The 16,737-nt window shown below is 42.1% G+C and overlaps 2 protein-coding genes across 2 annotated transcripts; one reads left to right on the plus strand and one right to left on the minus strand.

Moving 5' to 3' along the window:
• Positions 1-7,164: 7,164 nt before the first annotated feature.
• CSLC6 (Cellulose-synthase-like C6) lies at positions 7,165-10,949 on the minus strand. The gene is made up of 5 exons (XM_078576468.1): positions 10,115-10,949; positions 8,860-9,168; positions 8,271-8,561; positions 8,093-8,206; positions 7,165-8,018 (listed from the first exon to the last, which is right to left on the minus strand). The coding sequence occupies exons 1-5, from the start codon at positions 10,781-10,783 to the stop codon at positions 7,392-7,394; spliced, it is 2,010 nt and encodes a 669-aa protein (XP_078432594.1). The 5' UTR covers positions 10,784-10,949; the 3' UTR covers positions 7,165-7,391.
• A 274-nt stretch (positions 10,950-11,223) lies between these two features.
• LOC144704585 (kinesin-like protein KIN-12B) lies at positions 11,224-16,737 on the plus strand. The gene is made up of 15 exons (XM_078577049.1): positions 11,224-11,658; positions 11,788-11,916; positions 11,990-12,073; positions 12,163-12,288; positions 12,377-12,436; positions 12,513-12,566; positions 12,638-12,730; positions 12,869-12,964; positions 13,084-13,229; positions 13,789-13,938; positions 14,005-14,134; positions 14,207-14,701; positions 14,800-15,051; positions 15,589-16,212; positions 16,294-16,737. Exons 1-15 carry the CDS (start codon positions 11,332-11,334, stop codon positions 16,414-16,416), a joined length of 2,889 nt encoding a protein of 962 aa, XP_078433175.1. The 5' UTR covers positions 11,224-11,331; the 3' UTR covers positions 16,417-16,737.

A 16,737-nucleotide genomic window follows, 5' to 3' on the forward strand; every position in this document is an offset into this window, starting at 1 on the left:
TTATCAGTAATACCTAGTATTTTTGGTTAGGGTATTAAGGCAAACTCTACCCTAAGTCAATTGGGAGATTCATGAAGATGAAATGTAGTATACTTGTATATATATGGTTTTGAAGATTATGTAAAGGTTTTGAAGGTTAAGGCCAAGTTTGATTTGAACCTACACATACAAACACCTTGGTTTCCTACCAAGTTTGAACCGTGATCTATGTGCATTCCTTTCACTATTTTCTCCACTGCTAAGACTTCCATAGGCTTGATACAATGATTGTAGTCTTCATCTCAAACACACAGCTATAAATACTCAAGCCATCACATCCAACTTCAGCCTCACCTCAGCCTCTCTGGCTTACATGGTGAAGTGTTGATGTTGACCCTATACCATATCAAAACGTAAAGGCTTATATTGCAGTATATTGACATACCTCTTTCTTCATAATGTGAACATGCTATCAATATTCTCCTAGTTTTTTTCCTCATATTTATATTTTACCTACGTCTTAGGAGAAAATAAGTAAATGATATTAAATTCACGTGGTCTTATCAATATTTAAATTTCACATATAATTTATGTTGGGTTCTAGAGGCCTTTACATGGATGAATAAATGGAAAACGATCCGTAGCGGAAGACTTGAACGAATCGAACAACATCAACAAAACCATTAAAACGAGTACCTTTACACGGATCGCATTTGTGATTTATTGGATCCCATAGTGAGCTGAGTCAAGCTGCTCACGTGTGCATCCTCTAGATGTATCCACGCGGTCCTGGACACATCGAATCTCCTCCTCCTCGTTGACGAGCCCTGTTCTTTCTCCGTCGGCGTCGTTATGTCGTCTCGATCACATCGGGGATGGAGAGGGGGTGTTGGGAGATGGGAGAAGAAGGGGAATGCCCTTAAAAAATTCTGGCCTGGGTGAATTTCGTTTAAGGCCTTCCCCTATTTATACTAAGCGGGTATCTTTCATAAAACCCCCAAAACTTACGTATATCTTTCGATGTCTAAAAGACCATCTGTATGAGACCCTCTAGGCCCATGTATCAGTCTAGTTAATGATTCTAGTGATCCAATAACCTCTATTGGCCTTCCGAATTAATTAACTTTATCATCATATAGATTACTTAATGTCGGATCGATTTAACTCAATCGATAGGTTGAGTCTCCAACACATGGGGTGTCAAGCTACACTTTGTGCTCTAGAAGATACAAAGGAGTGTGTATCGACTCACTCATGGAACCTATTCGTCATCAGTTACCGTGTATGTATAATACCTCATCCACTTGATGCTCCTTGGATGACTTAAGGTATGGTCAACTATCAAACCCTAATCGGTCATCCGAGCTAGTAATGATGCATTCGGAAATCATTAGAGAACCCTTCTCCGATATTTCACTGCGTTGGCCAAGGACTTCATTGCATCGTCTTCTTTGAGCTGTCACCTCTTATATCGAGGGTGGACAATCCCATTTTGACCACTCAATCGCCTTCATGAACTTTTTATGTACCCAAACTAAGACCATTTAGAATCCTATGATTAGAGACTCGTTGGCCGTAACCAAAGTACAACCGTCCGTCCACAAGACGTCTTTGGTGTCTTAGGTCTAAGGACCACTTACACAACCGTGACGTGAATCAGCCTGATTGACAGTTTGGTATAATACCATTCAGGGATTCGTGCGGATCAATTCAGTGATCTCATTCTACTAAAGAGCACTCACTATCTATCCTTAGTGTTTCCACACTAATGGACATGGGAACAACCATATTCATCATATGAGCGAGGCTAGATAGTGCTATTCTATCTGGATACTTCCATGTCCTTCCCGAGTATCCTTTGAATAGGAATATTTAGAACACATGCTTAAAGACTAGTGATATTCGTATTATGATCTTATCATAATTCACTAAGTTCGATGAAGTGCACATGGACTTCATTATAAGCGTCACACGTGCACTATAATGAATATATTCTGTTAATGAACATGGAACAAGACATGGAATATATGATTGGCTTGCCAGCCTTAAATATTTCCATCAGATGTAACATAATAGATGTGTTAAAGATAAATCAATATTATGCAAGAACCACTGTGATTTTTTTATGCAGGCAAGCCTCTCCTCTTCTCTGTTGATCTTCTCTGGGCACTCAGGGCACCAAGGGACACTTGATGGATCTTCAAAATCTTATTCTCTTTCAATCAGCATCTAGAATGAGGAAGAGAGTTAAAAATGTGTTCTTTTTTCAAATATTGGGGTCTCCTCTTATAGATCCAGACATATAGATGGATAGAGGGGATAGACAAAATTTCCCTTGATATTTCATCTCTGAATTTGGAAGATTTATATTTCTAGATATCCATATATCATTTGAGATGAGCCTTCTGAATCTCCATATATCAAACCTCCAAGTTGGATGATTATTTTTCATTGATTAAATGTAATCGTCGTCAAGTTACATATTGAGTATATTCATTAAACTTTACATATAGTGTTCAATGCTTGGCCCGTGTCATTCCTGATTACTGGTTCACGATGTGACACGTAACCCTACATTGAAAAAGTCATAAGGAATACCCTTGAATAATAATGAGCATGTGATATGATGGCATACCATCATGCCCCACGTTCACGCTTTACATTTCTTCTAAAAATAAAATGCTGACAAATGGGCACCACAGTATATGTGGATTACATGTGCACTAACACATGGTCAACAATGAAATTTTTGACTAGTTGATGTATAAAAACGATAAAGTTGTGAATATTTTACTTCCCTTTCTCACTTTCAAAATGGCATTTATTGAAAAATAAGTCATGTCATCACTTCCAATTAAAATAATAAAAGGCATCAATCAGTGATTGGCCATTATGACATTGCAATTCGCGACATCTTTTTAATGACCAGTGATACTAATGATTGTTAATTTGATAAAATTGAAAGGCAGCATGTGGCATGGATCTGATTAAACCCAAAAAATTCTTAATTAAATCATATGCAATTAAATTTAAGTAGAATAAATATAGAAAAATATATTTTCCAACTTAGAAAATTAACATCTCTATAAATTATAGTCATTCTAAAACTCAAAAAACTATTTTCTTTCAGGGCATGATGTTAGAAAAGTCCCTTAAAATACCTAAAAATAAGAAATATCATACCTAAAAATAAATTTAATCATGTTAGAATTCATTACACACATATAAAATCAATTTAATGCAAATATACATGTGATTATGATCATATTAGCCCACTAAATACACATGTTATCAAATATCTCACATGTTTTCTCGATGTTTATCATTGATTAAGTTGGAATGTAAAACAGAAGTGGCGGGGAGCTCTCACTATCACAAATCACCTTGATCTTGATGAAATATAAAGATCTATGGTGAGCATTATTGTGATTACTTTGTAGTTTTCTTCTCAGAATCTATTCATCACATCCATTTATTCACATCCATTCATATACATTGTCCATCCATTAACTCATCATCGTCATTTAATGCTGCTTAATTGTACCCATGAATTATCACATAGATATCCTTATTATCTTTCTCTTCACACAATATTTCATATTTTAGAAAATATATTTTCTCATCCCCTGATTAATATCTGTAAGGAGCAAAATCCCCAATATCCATTCCATGTGGATACAACTCGCGCACATCACTAGATATTCGAATACTTTTATGAGTTAAGGTTTATGCATCTTATTAAATTGACTTAGATAACAACAACAAATTGAGTTCATTAATACTAAAAAAGAGCTCCTCTCCATATTAATCAACCTCTGTTACTATGATTCTTTGGCACAGATGTTTTACTCGGCATAAAAATTGCAGTAACTTTTTATGTCGATTAATTGATATATGTATCAGTTGAGGTCAGGTGTATGATAAGGATTAACATGTGAACATTTTTATATTAGTTTGGGATAATCCCAATGTATAGTCTCTAAGGTAGTATCCCAACACTCGTTGTATGATCATGTAGATGCCAACTAATTTCACATTATTACTCTACAAGTTGCCTCATCATTTAACCTTACCCTGAAGCATGTATACTCAATATATTCCCCCAGAATATTCTAATTTTTTCTAAAAGAGAGGTCCCTGCCCATATTAACATCCCTTTCACCAATATCTCCAACTTATTAGAGCTATTTAAATTTTTTTCCCATTATTTCATAACTCTTCCTCAATGTTTGCACTAATGATTATTCTTAGGGTGAAAGTACATAATAACTACCTAAAAACAAATGTTACCTTACGAGATTAACTTATATTGAAAAAAAAAGTCAAAGATGTTTAATAAAAAGATACAAAACAGTTATAAATTCACTAATATTAAATTATTTCCACATTTTTTGTCTCTCATATATTTGATTTGGTAATTGAAATGTGATATTATAAGAGAGTCAGCCTATTGAAATCCATATTTGAAAAATGTGAAATCAAAGCTTATTCATCCTCTAATGAAACCTTTTTTATTGTATTGTACCTTAACCATTTTGATTGCTGAACAGCGATGTACAAATAAAATGTAAAATTAACAATTCATATATTTGTTTTTGAATGATCATATTTTTAAATCCTATTATATAGTTTTAAAAATTGTAGGCTTGGAGAAAAAATTTTGTGTGATGTAATTGGCTTGTATTAAATTTAATCTTCATTATCACCTATATTTTAGATCTTGCACTGAAAGTGGCCTTGCTTTTTAAACTTGGATAGTTGGCTGAAAAGGAACATAAATTTATAAGAAGACGATGATGAGTGAACTAAGAGAAAATATAGGCTCCTTCCCATTTATTTGAGATTTTTCATGTTGCATTATCTTTAGTTCTTATTTCATATGGCCTGACATACACCTAAACAGTTTTAATATAATTCTCTCGACTGAAAGCGTTTGGGTACTACTTGGTGATTATATTGTATTCGTCATGCAATAACATCAATTAATTTGGAGACTGTTTATATTTCTTGGTCGATTAAGCGTGAGTTTCAAGCTCATAAACTGAAAATCTTAGTAAGCTCTGACTACTGATTGCGATAACTAATATTATAATAAAAATTAAATATTACAATAAAATGGAATAATTACGTTAAAGGAAACTATGTATAAGGCCCCAAAGTATGCCCCAAACTATGTAAAGGCTTGCGTGCTCACTGTGGGGACATGTCTGCGTGTTGGACTCACGATTTGGAGACTGAGTCCTTCAGTCTGACCTTGATCTTTTAGGCCATCGCCCCTATGGTGCGCATGCGTGTCTGCGCTTCATCGCGGTGGATCAGGGAAGGCCCATGTGTGCTTGGCACGCAGGTCACCGAGGACAGGCGTGCGATGCCTATGGGACGCGCAGTTCACCTAGGACGCATGTGAGACACCTGTGGGACGCGCATGTTGGGTGACCCTGACGCAGTGTTGCGCATGTAGTTCTGTAGGCAAGTCGCGCGGTTGCATGCGCATTGTGCGCATCGCGTGTGGGCCTGCAGGGCGAAAGACATTCCGCCAGGAGACTAAGGCATTGGCACACAGAGAGCGTCGAGACGACGCGGGCGCTTGACGCCCCTACGGGTAGCGCTGGCCACGCAACGCCCAGCTTGAGGCATCGAACATGACGGTGTCTGGGAGGAACGTGTGGTAGGTGTCAGCACGGGTGCTGGTGGCGCTAGATGCGTCAATGCGCACGGGTGCGCGGCGCCCGACCAGGGACATGCGTGTAGCGGTGGGCTTCAAGGCGCAAGGGTGACACCACTAAGGGGCGCAACACCTCGTCTCGATACTTTGGCATCGTCCCTTGTCCTTCCCCATGTACTATTTATGATTACGAGTAACCTTTTGATGATATTAATCTAATGATCCTATTTCCCGATGGGGCTGCATCTCCACCCTCTCCTCTAACCCCTTCTATGCGTACTTAAGCTATTGCGAAGACTTCCGCTGCAAGAGATCAAGGATGCTCAGTGTTCTGCTCCAAACGCTGAGGCCGACACGTGCCAAATTCGAGCATTGTTCCTAGCTCGGGATTTGACCGCGTGAAACTAGGCGATACAGTGTTTTTGCTCAGAGCATGATGAGTATAAGGAGGAGAGTTTAAATATGATTGTGAGTAGATACTTCACATCAAGATAACAAAGTATGATAATATTACTTGAGTTATAATCTCATATAACAATTTAATGGGAAAAAGTGAGATCCTGATAAAGTTAATTTGATATAAGATATGAATCAAATAAATTAGCAAAAACTAGGCATCTGTGTCATATTCTAGGCTTCTCATTATACAGAGGCTATATGATTTTGGTGATTTTTTATTCTTCATGGTGTGATTATAACTTTAATGAAAGAACATGAAAAAAATGAATTCTCTACGGACCAGATTAGGAACCATCTAAAATATATTACAAAATTTTATGTTAATTCCTCCTATCACGCCTAAATCCTCCAGGTTATAGATGATAACTCTGATGAGTAGGCCATATTCATTAATAAGGAACTGGTTGAAAACACAATTAACCTGTATTCTAATAGATTGATTTTAAGGTTTGAAACTTCTAATCCCAAAGGGCTTTTGGATCATAGTTTGAGCTATAATATATTTTGGATTGTTAATTGTTAAATTTATTTTGACTTATATATCATTCGTATAAATTTGCAATTGAATATGTTATATTTGTGGACCTTCTGCCAATGGTCAAACCCAATCTTAACAAACCTCGTGAATGCATTAGATAAATATTGAAAGTTTCTTGATTAAATAACAAGATGCATTTATATTTTTTGAACATCACTCTCCTTTCTCTCTAATTTTCTCAGCAGCATTAATCTTAATCTCAAGGAAGGTATTGAAATTTTATATCATCTAGTGGAGGAAGAAGATTTTTTCAGGTGATCTGTAAGTGATCATATTTTATAGGCGAACATATCAACAAGGTCACCTATTTTAATTAAACCACATGAAATGATACACATATGAAGGGAAATATTTTCAATTGCACTTTATTAATATATGGCACTTTATGTGTATCAGTGTATTATTACGAGCCATTAGGTGTACCAAATGAGTATTTATAGTTAACAAGAAAAATGGCATAAACATCCAAATATGCAATTACCTGGATACAACAACAGTCTGTTTAACTATTAACAAGAAATACTTAAAACAAAACACCCAGACTTTTTACAGACCATGAACATAATACATAAGTATTACAGTCTTAAAGTGCAAAACTTCCAAACCATTCATATCACATCCCCCTTTTTGTAGGGGTCAGACATGTGAAAAAAATAACTGTAAGACATGTGAACAAATAAATGCAAGAAAAATGCAATCTGCAAATAGGCACGTTGCATGGAGAGGGGATTAACACAGCGAATGTCGCGGTCAACTGATCTGCTCACCAATGAGGTCGAGGCCGACGGCGAGAAACGTGATCCCCTGGAAGAGGAGAAAATAGAAGTGGATCCCCTGCGCCGACATCAAGCTCCTCGCGGCGGCAGTCAGCAGCAGCATGGCCAATGCCAACTCCTTCCTGTACAGTCTGTTGCGCCTCCGTTTTCCACGGCCAACGTTCTTGTGGCTCAGCCCATCCAGCCGTGGCTCTGACGCCGACCTCGGCAACCCCCGCGCCGTCTCCGTCACCTCCTCCTCCACCAGCAGCACCAGGTCCGTCTCCGACGCCCGGCCGAGCTTCTTCGTCACCTCCCACTGGTATGAACTGCCCAGCTTGAACAGCCCGGCCACCATTGCGTTGAACTTGGTCACTGACATGGTGTTCTCAAACAGGAGATAGGGGACAAGGAAGGGGAAGGACCCCGGTGCCGGAAGCACGCTGACCAGCGACATGATCCCCGGCACGTAACACACGACCCATGCCGGCAGCTGCGCCTCCGGCAGGAACATGGTCATCGGCAGGATGATGCAGAAGAGCATAAAGGAGTAGAAGGGCAACACAAGCTTCCTCAGCAGGAAGAAGAGGAAGATCAGGTTTGCCTTCTTCCACGGGCCCACCTGATGATCAACTTACTCTTGGCTGATCAGTTTCCATAATTGTGAGGAAACTAAAGGGTTCTCGCGACGCTTGCCTTTGACTGGATGATGTCGACGAAGCAGAGACGGAAGAGCTGCATGGGCCCCGAGTGCCACCGATGCTGCTGCTTCTTGTACGCCTCGTATGACTCGGGCAGTTCGCAGAGGCACTGGGCGTGCCAACGGCAAACGGTCAAAAGGTCAACAGTCAAAGGTCAATGATAAAGGTCTAACCTTGACGTCGTTGAGGTAGATGAACTTCCACCCGGCAAGATGGGCACGGACAGCGATGTCCATGTCTTCGACGGTGGTCCTGTCCATCCAGCCGCCTGATCCTTCCAGGGCCTTGATCCGCCACACACCCGCTGTGCCGTTGAAGCCGAAGAAGTTGATGAAGACTCCGTTGACCTGCTGCTCTACCTCGAAATGAAACGACAGGTTTATGTTCTGTAATCGCGTGAGCAGATTCTCATTCTTGTTGACAAATGACCATCGAGCCTGCACCAATGCAAGATCTTCCTTCCCCTGAATCAATAGATAAACATAATTTCAAAAAATTCAGTGGAAGGTAGGGTTAGCTTGGTAAACTATGATTTCATCCCTCGCCATCATCATCCATAAGCATGACGATGATGATGATGCCCGAATATTATATGCTCAGTCATACTTAGAAACCAATGGATGAATGATAATGATGATGATGGCTCTTGGAAACTAGATTACGGTAACAATGACAATTCAGCATCAGAGATGGATGATGATTCATTTAATATCATCATTGATATTGCAGCCCAGTGTACGGGATACATTTGCTCAGACATACCTCAAAATGGGGGATGGTTTTCTTGAGGAAATCAGGAGTGGGCTGGAAATCTGCGTCAAAGATGGCAACAAATTCATAGTCCTTGACGTAGTCACAGCTCATGGCCGACTTGAGGTTGCCTGCCTTGTAGCCAGTTCGGATGAGGCGGTGCCTATACATGATATTCACTCCTTTCTGCTTCCATTTCTGTACCTCAGCCTTTATGAGATGCTGTAACTCCATGTCGTCTGAGTCGTCGAGGACCTGAACAAGCATCCTCTCCTTTGGCCAATCCTGGACACAGACTGCTGCCATGGATTGCCGATACACCTGCAAAGCCAGGATTAGTCGAGCTTCAAAGATTTCTTTCATGGTCATTGAAGCCCAGAAAGCCTCATTCAAAATCATGCACACGACAGAGTGCAGTTTCAAGAAACCTTCGAGGTCACCGCATTGATGGCCAAGAAATCTTACTTTCACATGTGATTAATTTCATGATTATGTGAAATGCAGAGTATTGGTAGAAAAATGTGGGAAATTTGGTTCATTGAATCTCGAGCTTATCATCTTTCACAAAAAAATATTGCTGCATAAAGAAAACTTAATATCTTGGCAAGCATGTTACACAATCCCAAGGTGTCAAAGTCTTCTTGCAAATATTAGTTGATAATTAATACAAGGTACTGACTTTATCCTCTGAGGATCGGTTTCAGAAGTGCCAAGATAATGCACTCTAAACATACAACGAGGAAACAAAAAGCAAAAATAAGCTGTTTGCATACCATCCCTCAACTTTTGTGACTTCTAAAATCAGAATTATGGCCTGGTTATATAGGGAAATATTTCCGCCTACATGCTTTCTGCTTAGAGGGAAGATCATGGATACCTAAACTGATCATGTTTCTCTGAAGTACCGATCATGTTTCGCAAAAGTCGACCTCCATCTCACCTTGTCCAAAAAAGTGAAATTTAAAGCAAAATAACTATGGTGTCTAGTAATTTATCCGTGCCAACTACCCTCACAAAGACCAGACAATAAACATTCTACCCGTCGTCGAATCAAGAACCTCGGAACTAAAAAGAGGCAAATATATATATTTTTCTTACAATATCCATCGCACTACTCACAAGATTAACACAACTTCAATCCTGTAAAGGGAAAATCCGTCAAGTAGAGCCCCAGTATCTTAACTAAGAGAAAATAAAAGAAAGATCGAAAAAAATCCAAAAATTACGGCAAAAAATCGGATCTCAAGAGGGACATACATGTTCTTACCTCCCTCTCGTTGCACATCGGTATTTGCAGCAGCACCATCGGGAATTTATCCACGCCGCCACTCTCCAAGCCAGCTTCCTCTCCCCCGTACTCCGTCGCCGCCACCGGATGCAAATGCCGGAGCTTGATCCAGAAGCACCCCAGTACCAGCACCAGGCGGTCAACAGACTGCACCAAGAACAGAACTATGCACACATTCGCCATAGCCTGCACCGGCGGAGAAAGATAACTGTCTCGGACGTGAAGCCAATAGGCGTACACCATCTCCAGCTCCGCCACAGCCTTAGCGTGGGTCGGCGGCACAAAGTGCCACCCTTTGGCATAGGCGACCGCCTCCAGCGCGAGAAGCACCACCGCGAGGACGAGAAAGCACCGGATGACGCGGTACAGGCGAGACGTCCCGTCCGTCGGCGACGACGAGATCCGACGGTTGGCAGTGGCAAGAAGCTTTAGAATCCGAGCGGGAAGCCGCGCTAAGACCGCCGCCGATCGATTCAAACGGAGAACACACAGCCAAGAGATCTGCCGCGATGTTCTTCCTCTTCCCTTGCCGGAGCCGACCGGCGATGAAGTGGAAGGAGGCGACGCTAGAATCCCTTCCTGGACCTCGCCTTGCAGATCGCGCTCTCTCTGTCGGTTCCACCATTCCTGAAACTCGCGATTCGACATCAGCCCGCAAGATCAGACGGCGAAAACGCTCCTCGATCGATCGTCGCGCGGCGATTGCAGCAGCGCGGGCGAATTCTCCCGTTCCTCTTCTCGATCTCGACGAATTCAGCGCCTGCAATTCGCCGCTCGGGATCGCCGCGGCGTCATTCCAGCGTCGGGAGGAAGAAGACGACGAACAACGGCGACTCGGTATTTATAGTTTCGTTCACCCTGACGGGGGAAAAATCCACAGCTCGAGAATCGGGCGTGACCCGGGCGAGTCAGCGGAACGAGTCGGCTGGCTATAGAGAAATTCGGGAGATGATTAATTTTTTGTTTTTATTAGCGGGCCCGGGGACCGTTCCGCTGTCCCGCGGGCCATGGGCGGTGTAGCTGTTTGGTATCGTGCGCCGCGGGACACCGTAACGAAAATTCAAATTTGAGGAAGGAGGAGAGGACTGGAATGGTTTTTCCCTCCTCTTCCGTGGGTAGATCTCGATTCTCGATTGCTAGGTTTTCTGGAGTTCTTCCGATCTGTGATCTTGCGATCTTCTCGATTTGGTGCAGAGATGAGGGCGTTCTTCCGGGGAAAGACGGGGAAGACGGCGATTTCGGATTCCCCGTCCCCAAATTCCGTCAAGAAGAAGAAAATCTCGTCCCGGGGGCAGAAGGAGAACGTTGATCCTCTTCCGGGATCGAAGTTGGCTGAAAATTTTGTACAGAGGGGTCCGTTTCTGCCGATCAAAGCTCAAGCTACTCCCCCGAGCCGGAGCCCCCTGCCTCACAGACCTCCGCCTAATCCCAACGATACGCCGTTCAAGAAAAAGAAGCTTAACCTTGAAAATCCTCCGGGAAATGGTGCAATGCCAGGAACCGCAATGGATTCTGGAGTTCAGGTAATGTTTTGCTCTGAAGTGAGAAATAAGCTCGGAAGGTTATCATCTTGGATTCTCCGAGGGCGGATTTGTAAATTTTCATCCCGATAATGCTGTTGAACAAAATTTTTAATTTTTCTCTCGGCGAAGATTATCGTGCGGATGCGGCCCCTGAAGGAGGAAGGGGGCAACATCGTACAAAAGATTGGGTCTGATTGCATCTCGATAATGGAACATACATTCACCTTCGACTCCGTGGCCGACGCTGGATCCACGCAGGTAGCCTCACGCCACCGATTACTACTTTGAAAAATATTGATATTATTGAAAAAAACTATGGTATTTTTTTCAGGAGGAGGTGTTTCAACTAGTGGGTATTCCACTTGTGGAAAATTGCTTGTCGGGTTTCAATAGCTCCATTTTTGCTTACGGGCAGGTAGAAATTTCTCTTTAAGAACACAGTTATTCTCTCTCGAGCACTGAAACTATATCATTCTCTCAATGACGAAATAAGGATTTATGCAGACTGGAAGTGGGAAGACACATACAATGTGGGGTCCTCCGGGAACCTTGTTTAAGAATGGCTCGTTAACTGAAGAACGAGGACTGATGCCTCGAGTCTTTGAGCAACTCTTCAAAAGAATGAGCCAGGTGGGTTGTACAAACGCACTGAAATTTTTGCGTTTGTATGATTGTTTCCATCTCTCCGAATCGAAATAAAGGGAAATCTTTTTTCCAGGAGGAACAAAAGCACACCGACACGCAGTTGAATTTTCAGTGTCACAGTTCATTTCTGGAGGTAAATTTCTTGAAAAATGAAGATTTATTCGTTTGAATGGAACTAATTTTCCCATTTTTCTTCTTAATCGTGTCAGATTTATAATGAGCAAATCACGGATTTGTTGAACCCAAGTCAGAAAAATCTCCAGGTTTCATTCTTCTCACCCCATTAAGCCTTTACTGGTCTGTGCTGACTGGATTCGCGTCATGTCATCTTCAGATTAGGGAAGATGTTCGAACTGGCGTTTATGTGGACTGTCTCACAGAGGAGTATGTTTGCAACATTAAGGATGTCACTCAAGTGTTATTAAAGGTCAGTTTGTATCCACGTTTAAATTCATTTGTCTACATCTGTTTTGAAGAAATTTTATCATTTCAAAATGGCGACGCCTTTCTTCAGTCGGAAAGGTTCAGATTGCTTGCAAAATAATTTTATTACATTGTTTGTCAGGGTTTAGCTAATAGGAGGATCGGTGCTACGAGTATGAACGCGGAGAGCTCTCGCTCGCACTGTGTTTTTACGTGTATTGTGGAATCTCGTTCCAAGGTAGAAGTCGTTCCGTACTTGACGCAAGCTGTGGAAGTTGTGAATATTTTTCTGCTCAAATCTTCACAACTTGCTTGCTCGTATCCCTTTTGACCGTTTCTCGCTTTTTTTTGTTTCAGTCCGTTGCAGATGGTATTAATTGCTTGAAAGTAAGTAGAATTAATCTGGTCGATTTGGCCGGATCCGAAAGACAAAAGCTGACTTGCGCAGTTGGGGAGCGACTAAAAGAGGCAGGCAACATCAATCGTTCTCTCTCCCAGCTGGGGTACGGTTTCAGTTATTTTTAATTAACTCCTGCTTTTGGTTTATTTGAATATTTTGGAAAAGTAAACCATAAACGCCCCAAATCAATGTTCTTTGAGCTCTATGTGTAGCTTGGTTTAATTATTTATAATTAATTTTCTGATTCTCTGTAAATAAATAGCACTTTCCCATTTTGTAATTAATATTCTGATTCTCTGTTAATAAATAGCACTTGCCCATTTTGTAATTAATATTCTGATTCTCTGTAAATAAATAGCACTTGCCCATTTTGTAATTAATATTCTGATTCTCTGTAAATAAATAGCACTTGCCCATTTTATAAGTAATATTCTGATTCTCTGTAAATATATGGCACTTACCGATTTTTTTCCTTTTTGTGGTTACCCCTCCATTGTCGCCAATCTTTGGACATTTATGAGAAACCAATTATAAACACCTTTAGTCGATGTCATTTGAGATCTATTTATAGCGTGCCGGGTTTAAATATTTGTAGTTAATATTCTGATTCTGTCTAAGTAGATGGCTGTTGGTTAACTTTCTCTATGTTTTTGGACATTCAGGAACGTGATTAATATCCTGGCAGAGGTTTCGCAGACCGGAAAGCAGAGGCATATTCCCTACAGAGACTCGAAATTAACATTTCTATTGCAGGAATCTCTAGGGGGTAACGCTAAACTAGCCATGATTTGCGCAATCTCTCCGTCACAGAGGTACTGAGACATTTTTTTAATTTTTAACCCCAAATCCTCATTTAATTTTCTCTCTTGCCGATGCAGCTGCAAGGGCGAAACTTTCAGCACGCTTAGATTTGCGCAGCGCGCCAAATCAATCAAAAACAAGGCCGTCGTAAACGAAATCAAACAAGACGACGTCAACGTCCTACGAGACCAGATACGTCAGCTAAAGGTATCTTCTTTGTAATTAATTTTTTTTAAAATTCATATCGATCAAATTCAAAAATTTCTCGAGAATTTGCAGGAAGAACTGCTTCGCATGAAATCTGGGGGTTCAAATGAAATCAACGGGAATTTCTCGACGGGATGGAACGCTAGAAAAAGTCTCCATTTGTTAAAGATGAGCTTGTGCCGCCCGGCCAAGCTACCCGTCATCGACGACGATAACGACGAAGAAATGGAAATCGACGAGAGAGATGTGGAGAGTGAGAAGGAGAAGAAAACGGAGGTTGAGAAGGAAGATTTTACGAAGGAAAACTCTGGCCCAGTGTTTGACTCGTCGATAGATCTCAACGCAGAGCATGCCCAGGCGCCTAGAGAGCTGACTCTTTTGGAAGCCAGTATTCATCACGGGCTGCAAGTTCTTGGCCGTTCATCCGTCTCCTTCGGACACGTGGACAGCTCTCCGCCGTCGGATCCCGTCGTTAAGAATGATGCTCGGGTGCAGATCGCGGCTACTGAACCGGCAACCGAAGATGCCGGGCTTTCCGTTGAAAAGAACACGACCCAGCTCCCTAAAGTAAGCAAATTCAAACGCACATTTACATATTTATATAGATTTGTGGATTGAATTATGCGAGTATATAGTTTTGGCATTTCTGATTGAATTATACACAGGCAGTGGAGAAGGTCCTGGCGGGGGCGATAAGGAGAGAAATGGCGCTCGAAGAGTACTGCGCCCGGCAAACTTCAGAAATCAGTCAACTTAAGCGCTTGATCGAGCAATACAAGCACGAACGCGAGTGCAATTCTCAGATGGATCGACTGCGGGAGGAGAGAATTAGCCAGCTTGAGAATCTCATGGACGGGATTCTATCCTGCGACGAGTTCATGGAGGAGGAATTCGGCCGTCTCTCCAGCGAGAACAAGGTGAGAACGGATGATCTTGTTTTTCCAACTTTTTATAAGTATCTAGGGAATAAAATTAACTTTTAATTGACTATTCCTTAGATACGCTATTATGAATCTATCTTAACTACGAATTGTCCTTACCCTAAGATTACAAATTCTCTCTTTTTTTTCTATTTTCTCTAAAATCCAAATAAACCTTTTTTCTAGAAATATGAACTAATTCTGCTCCACTTAAAATGCCTGTTTACTCTTAGCTAAATTCATTGTGAAATGCTTCTGTAGAATGTCGACTATCTGTTGCATATCTTCTCTACGAAGATATTCAATTTTTCATAAGGTCTTCTTGACAGTTACTCAGAAGGTCCGATAATGTATGTATGTTGGACATTTTGAGACAGTTATAGGTTCAATTAAAAATACACATCAATGCTATTTATTTTTTGTTTTTCGTTAGATCAGCTAATTTATCATGAAAGGTAAAAAGGGGTAGAGCTAATTAACATCCTTTTCCACCTTTTGATTTAATTTTTTTTTTCTTGGGTAACCTAAACCCAGTTGCTGAAAGAGAAGTACGAAAATCACCCGGAAGTCCTCCGGCTGAAAACGGAGATAAATTCGGTGAAAGAGGAGCTGGAAAAATACAGGAATTTCTTCGACATGGGCGAGCGGGAGGTGCTCGTGGAGGAGATCCGAGATCTGAAGACGCAGCTTCGGCACCACGTGGACAATCCGAATAGGAAGAGGAAGGCGGGTTCGGATCCGGGTCTGGGTCCGGACCCGGCCCAGATCGAGATGCTGGGTCTGGAGCTGGAATCCGAAAGGAGGCGGTCCGAGGAGCTGAAGGAGGCGCTCCACGCGGCGATGCAGGGCCACACTCGGATCCTGGACCAGTTCGCGGATCTGCAGGAGAAGCATATGGGCCTGCTGGCCCGACACCAGAGGATCCGAAACGGGGCGGAGGAGGTGAAGAGGGAGGCCGGGGGGGATCCGACGGCTGTGGAGTCGCTGGCCTGCCAGGTGTCGGCTCTACGTGTGGAGAGAGAAAGAGAGAGGGGGATCTGGAGAGAGGAGACGAGGCGGCTGCGGGATCAGGTTAAGGATATGGCGGAGGCGGTGGAGGCCGCCGGGGAGCTGCTCGTCCGGCTCAAGGAGGCCGAGGAAGCTTCTGCTGCCGCGCAGGTACACGATAAGCTGAGTTTAGTCGATTGATTGGTTCTTGATTGGGGGTTTAGGGGGGTGATTAGCGGGGGGTGATTGCAGGCGAGGGCGGAGGCCGCGGAGAAGGAGAGGGCCGCGCTGGAGCAGTTTAACGGGCCAGGGGAGTTCTCGCGGGGAGCGCAAGACGCGTCTTGGTTCTCCAGGTACGACCAGTGCAATGTTTGATAATTACGGGATATTTTCGGGTGCCACGTGGAGTTGCCGACGTGGCAACGCTGGCGTGAAGCCTCTCTTTTTCCGTATTTAAGGATGTGCTTCCGAGGTGCAGATATTTTTCCTTTTTTTTCTGATATATCAGTATATCAGGTATTAGTTTTAGGTATAGATTGTAGGGATTGGTATTATAGTGCTCGCACGCGGATGGGACGGTTGTTTAGGAATTCTGATGAGGGATGTGATGTTGAATCATCTGCCTGTCTTCGGACAGGATGGAATGATGCAAGTCATCTTAGGGACATTATTATTAATTAGAATGTTATTTGGAAA

Source organism: Wolffia australiana, chromosome 6 (assembly GCF_029677425.1).
Source record: "Wolffia australiana isolate 7733 chromosome 6, ASM2967742v1".
Taxonomy (NCBI): Eukaryota; Viridiplantae; Streptophyta; class Magnoliopsida; order Alismatales; family Araceae; genus Wolffia; species Wolffia australiana.

Excerpts from the sequence above, each read along its gene's own strand:
- CSLC6 (XM_078576468.1), bottom strand. The coding sequence starts at position 10,783 with ATGTCGAATCGCGAGTTTCAGGAATGGTGGAACCGACAGAGAGAGCGC. Across the intron at positions 8,562-8,859 it reads AAACCATCCCCCATTTTGAG|GGGAAGGAAGATCTTGCATT; the intron begins GTATGTCTGAGC and ends CTATTGATTCAG. Across the intron at positions 8,019-8,092 it reads TCGACATCATCCAGTCAAAG|GTGGGCCCGTGGAAGAAGGC; the intron begins GCAAGCGTCGCG and ends GTTGATCATCAG.
- LOC144704585 (XM_078577049.1), top strand. The coding sequence starts at position 11,332 with ATGAGGGCGTTCTTCCGGGGAAAGACGGGGAAGACGGCGATTTCGGAT. Across the intron at positions 14,135-14,206 it reads ACCAGATACGTCAGCTAAAG|GAAGAACTGCTTCGCATGAA; the intron begins GTATCTTCTTTG and ends GAGAATTTGCAG. Across the intron at positions 16,213-16,293 it reads AAGCTTCTGCTGCCGCGCAG|GCGAGGGCGGAGGCCGCGGA; the intron begins GTACACGATAAG and ends GGGTGATTGCAG.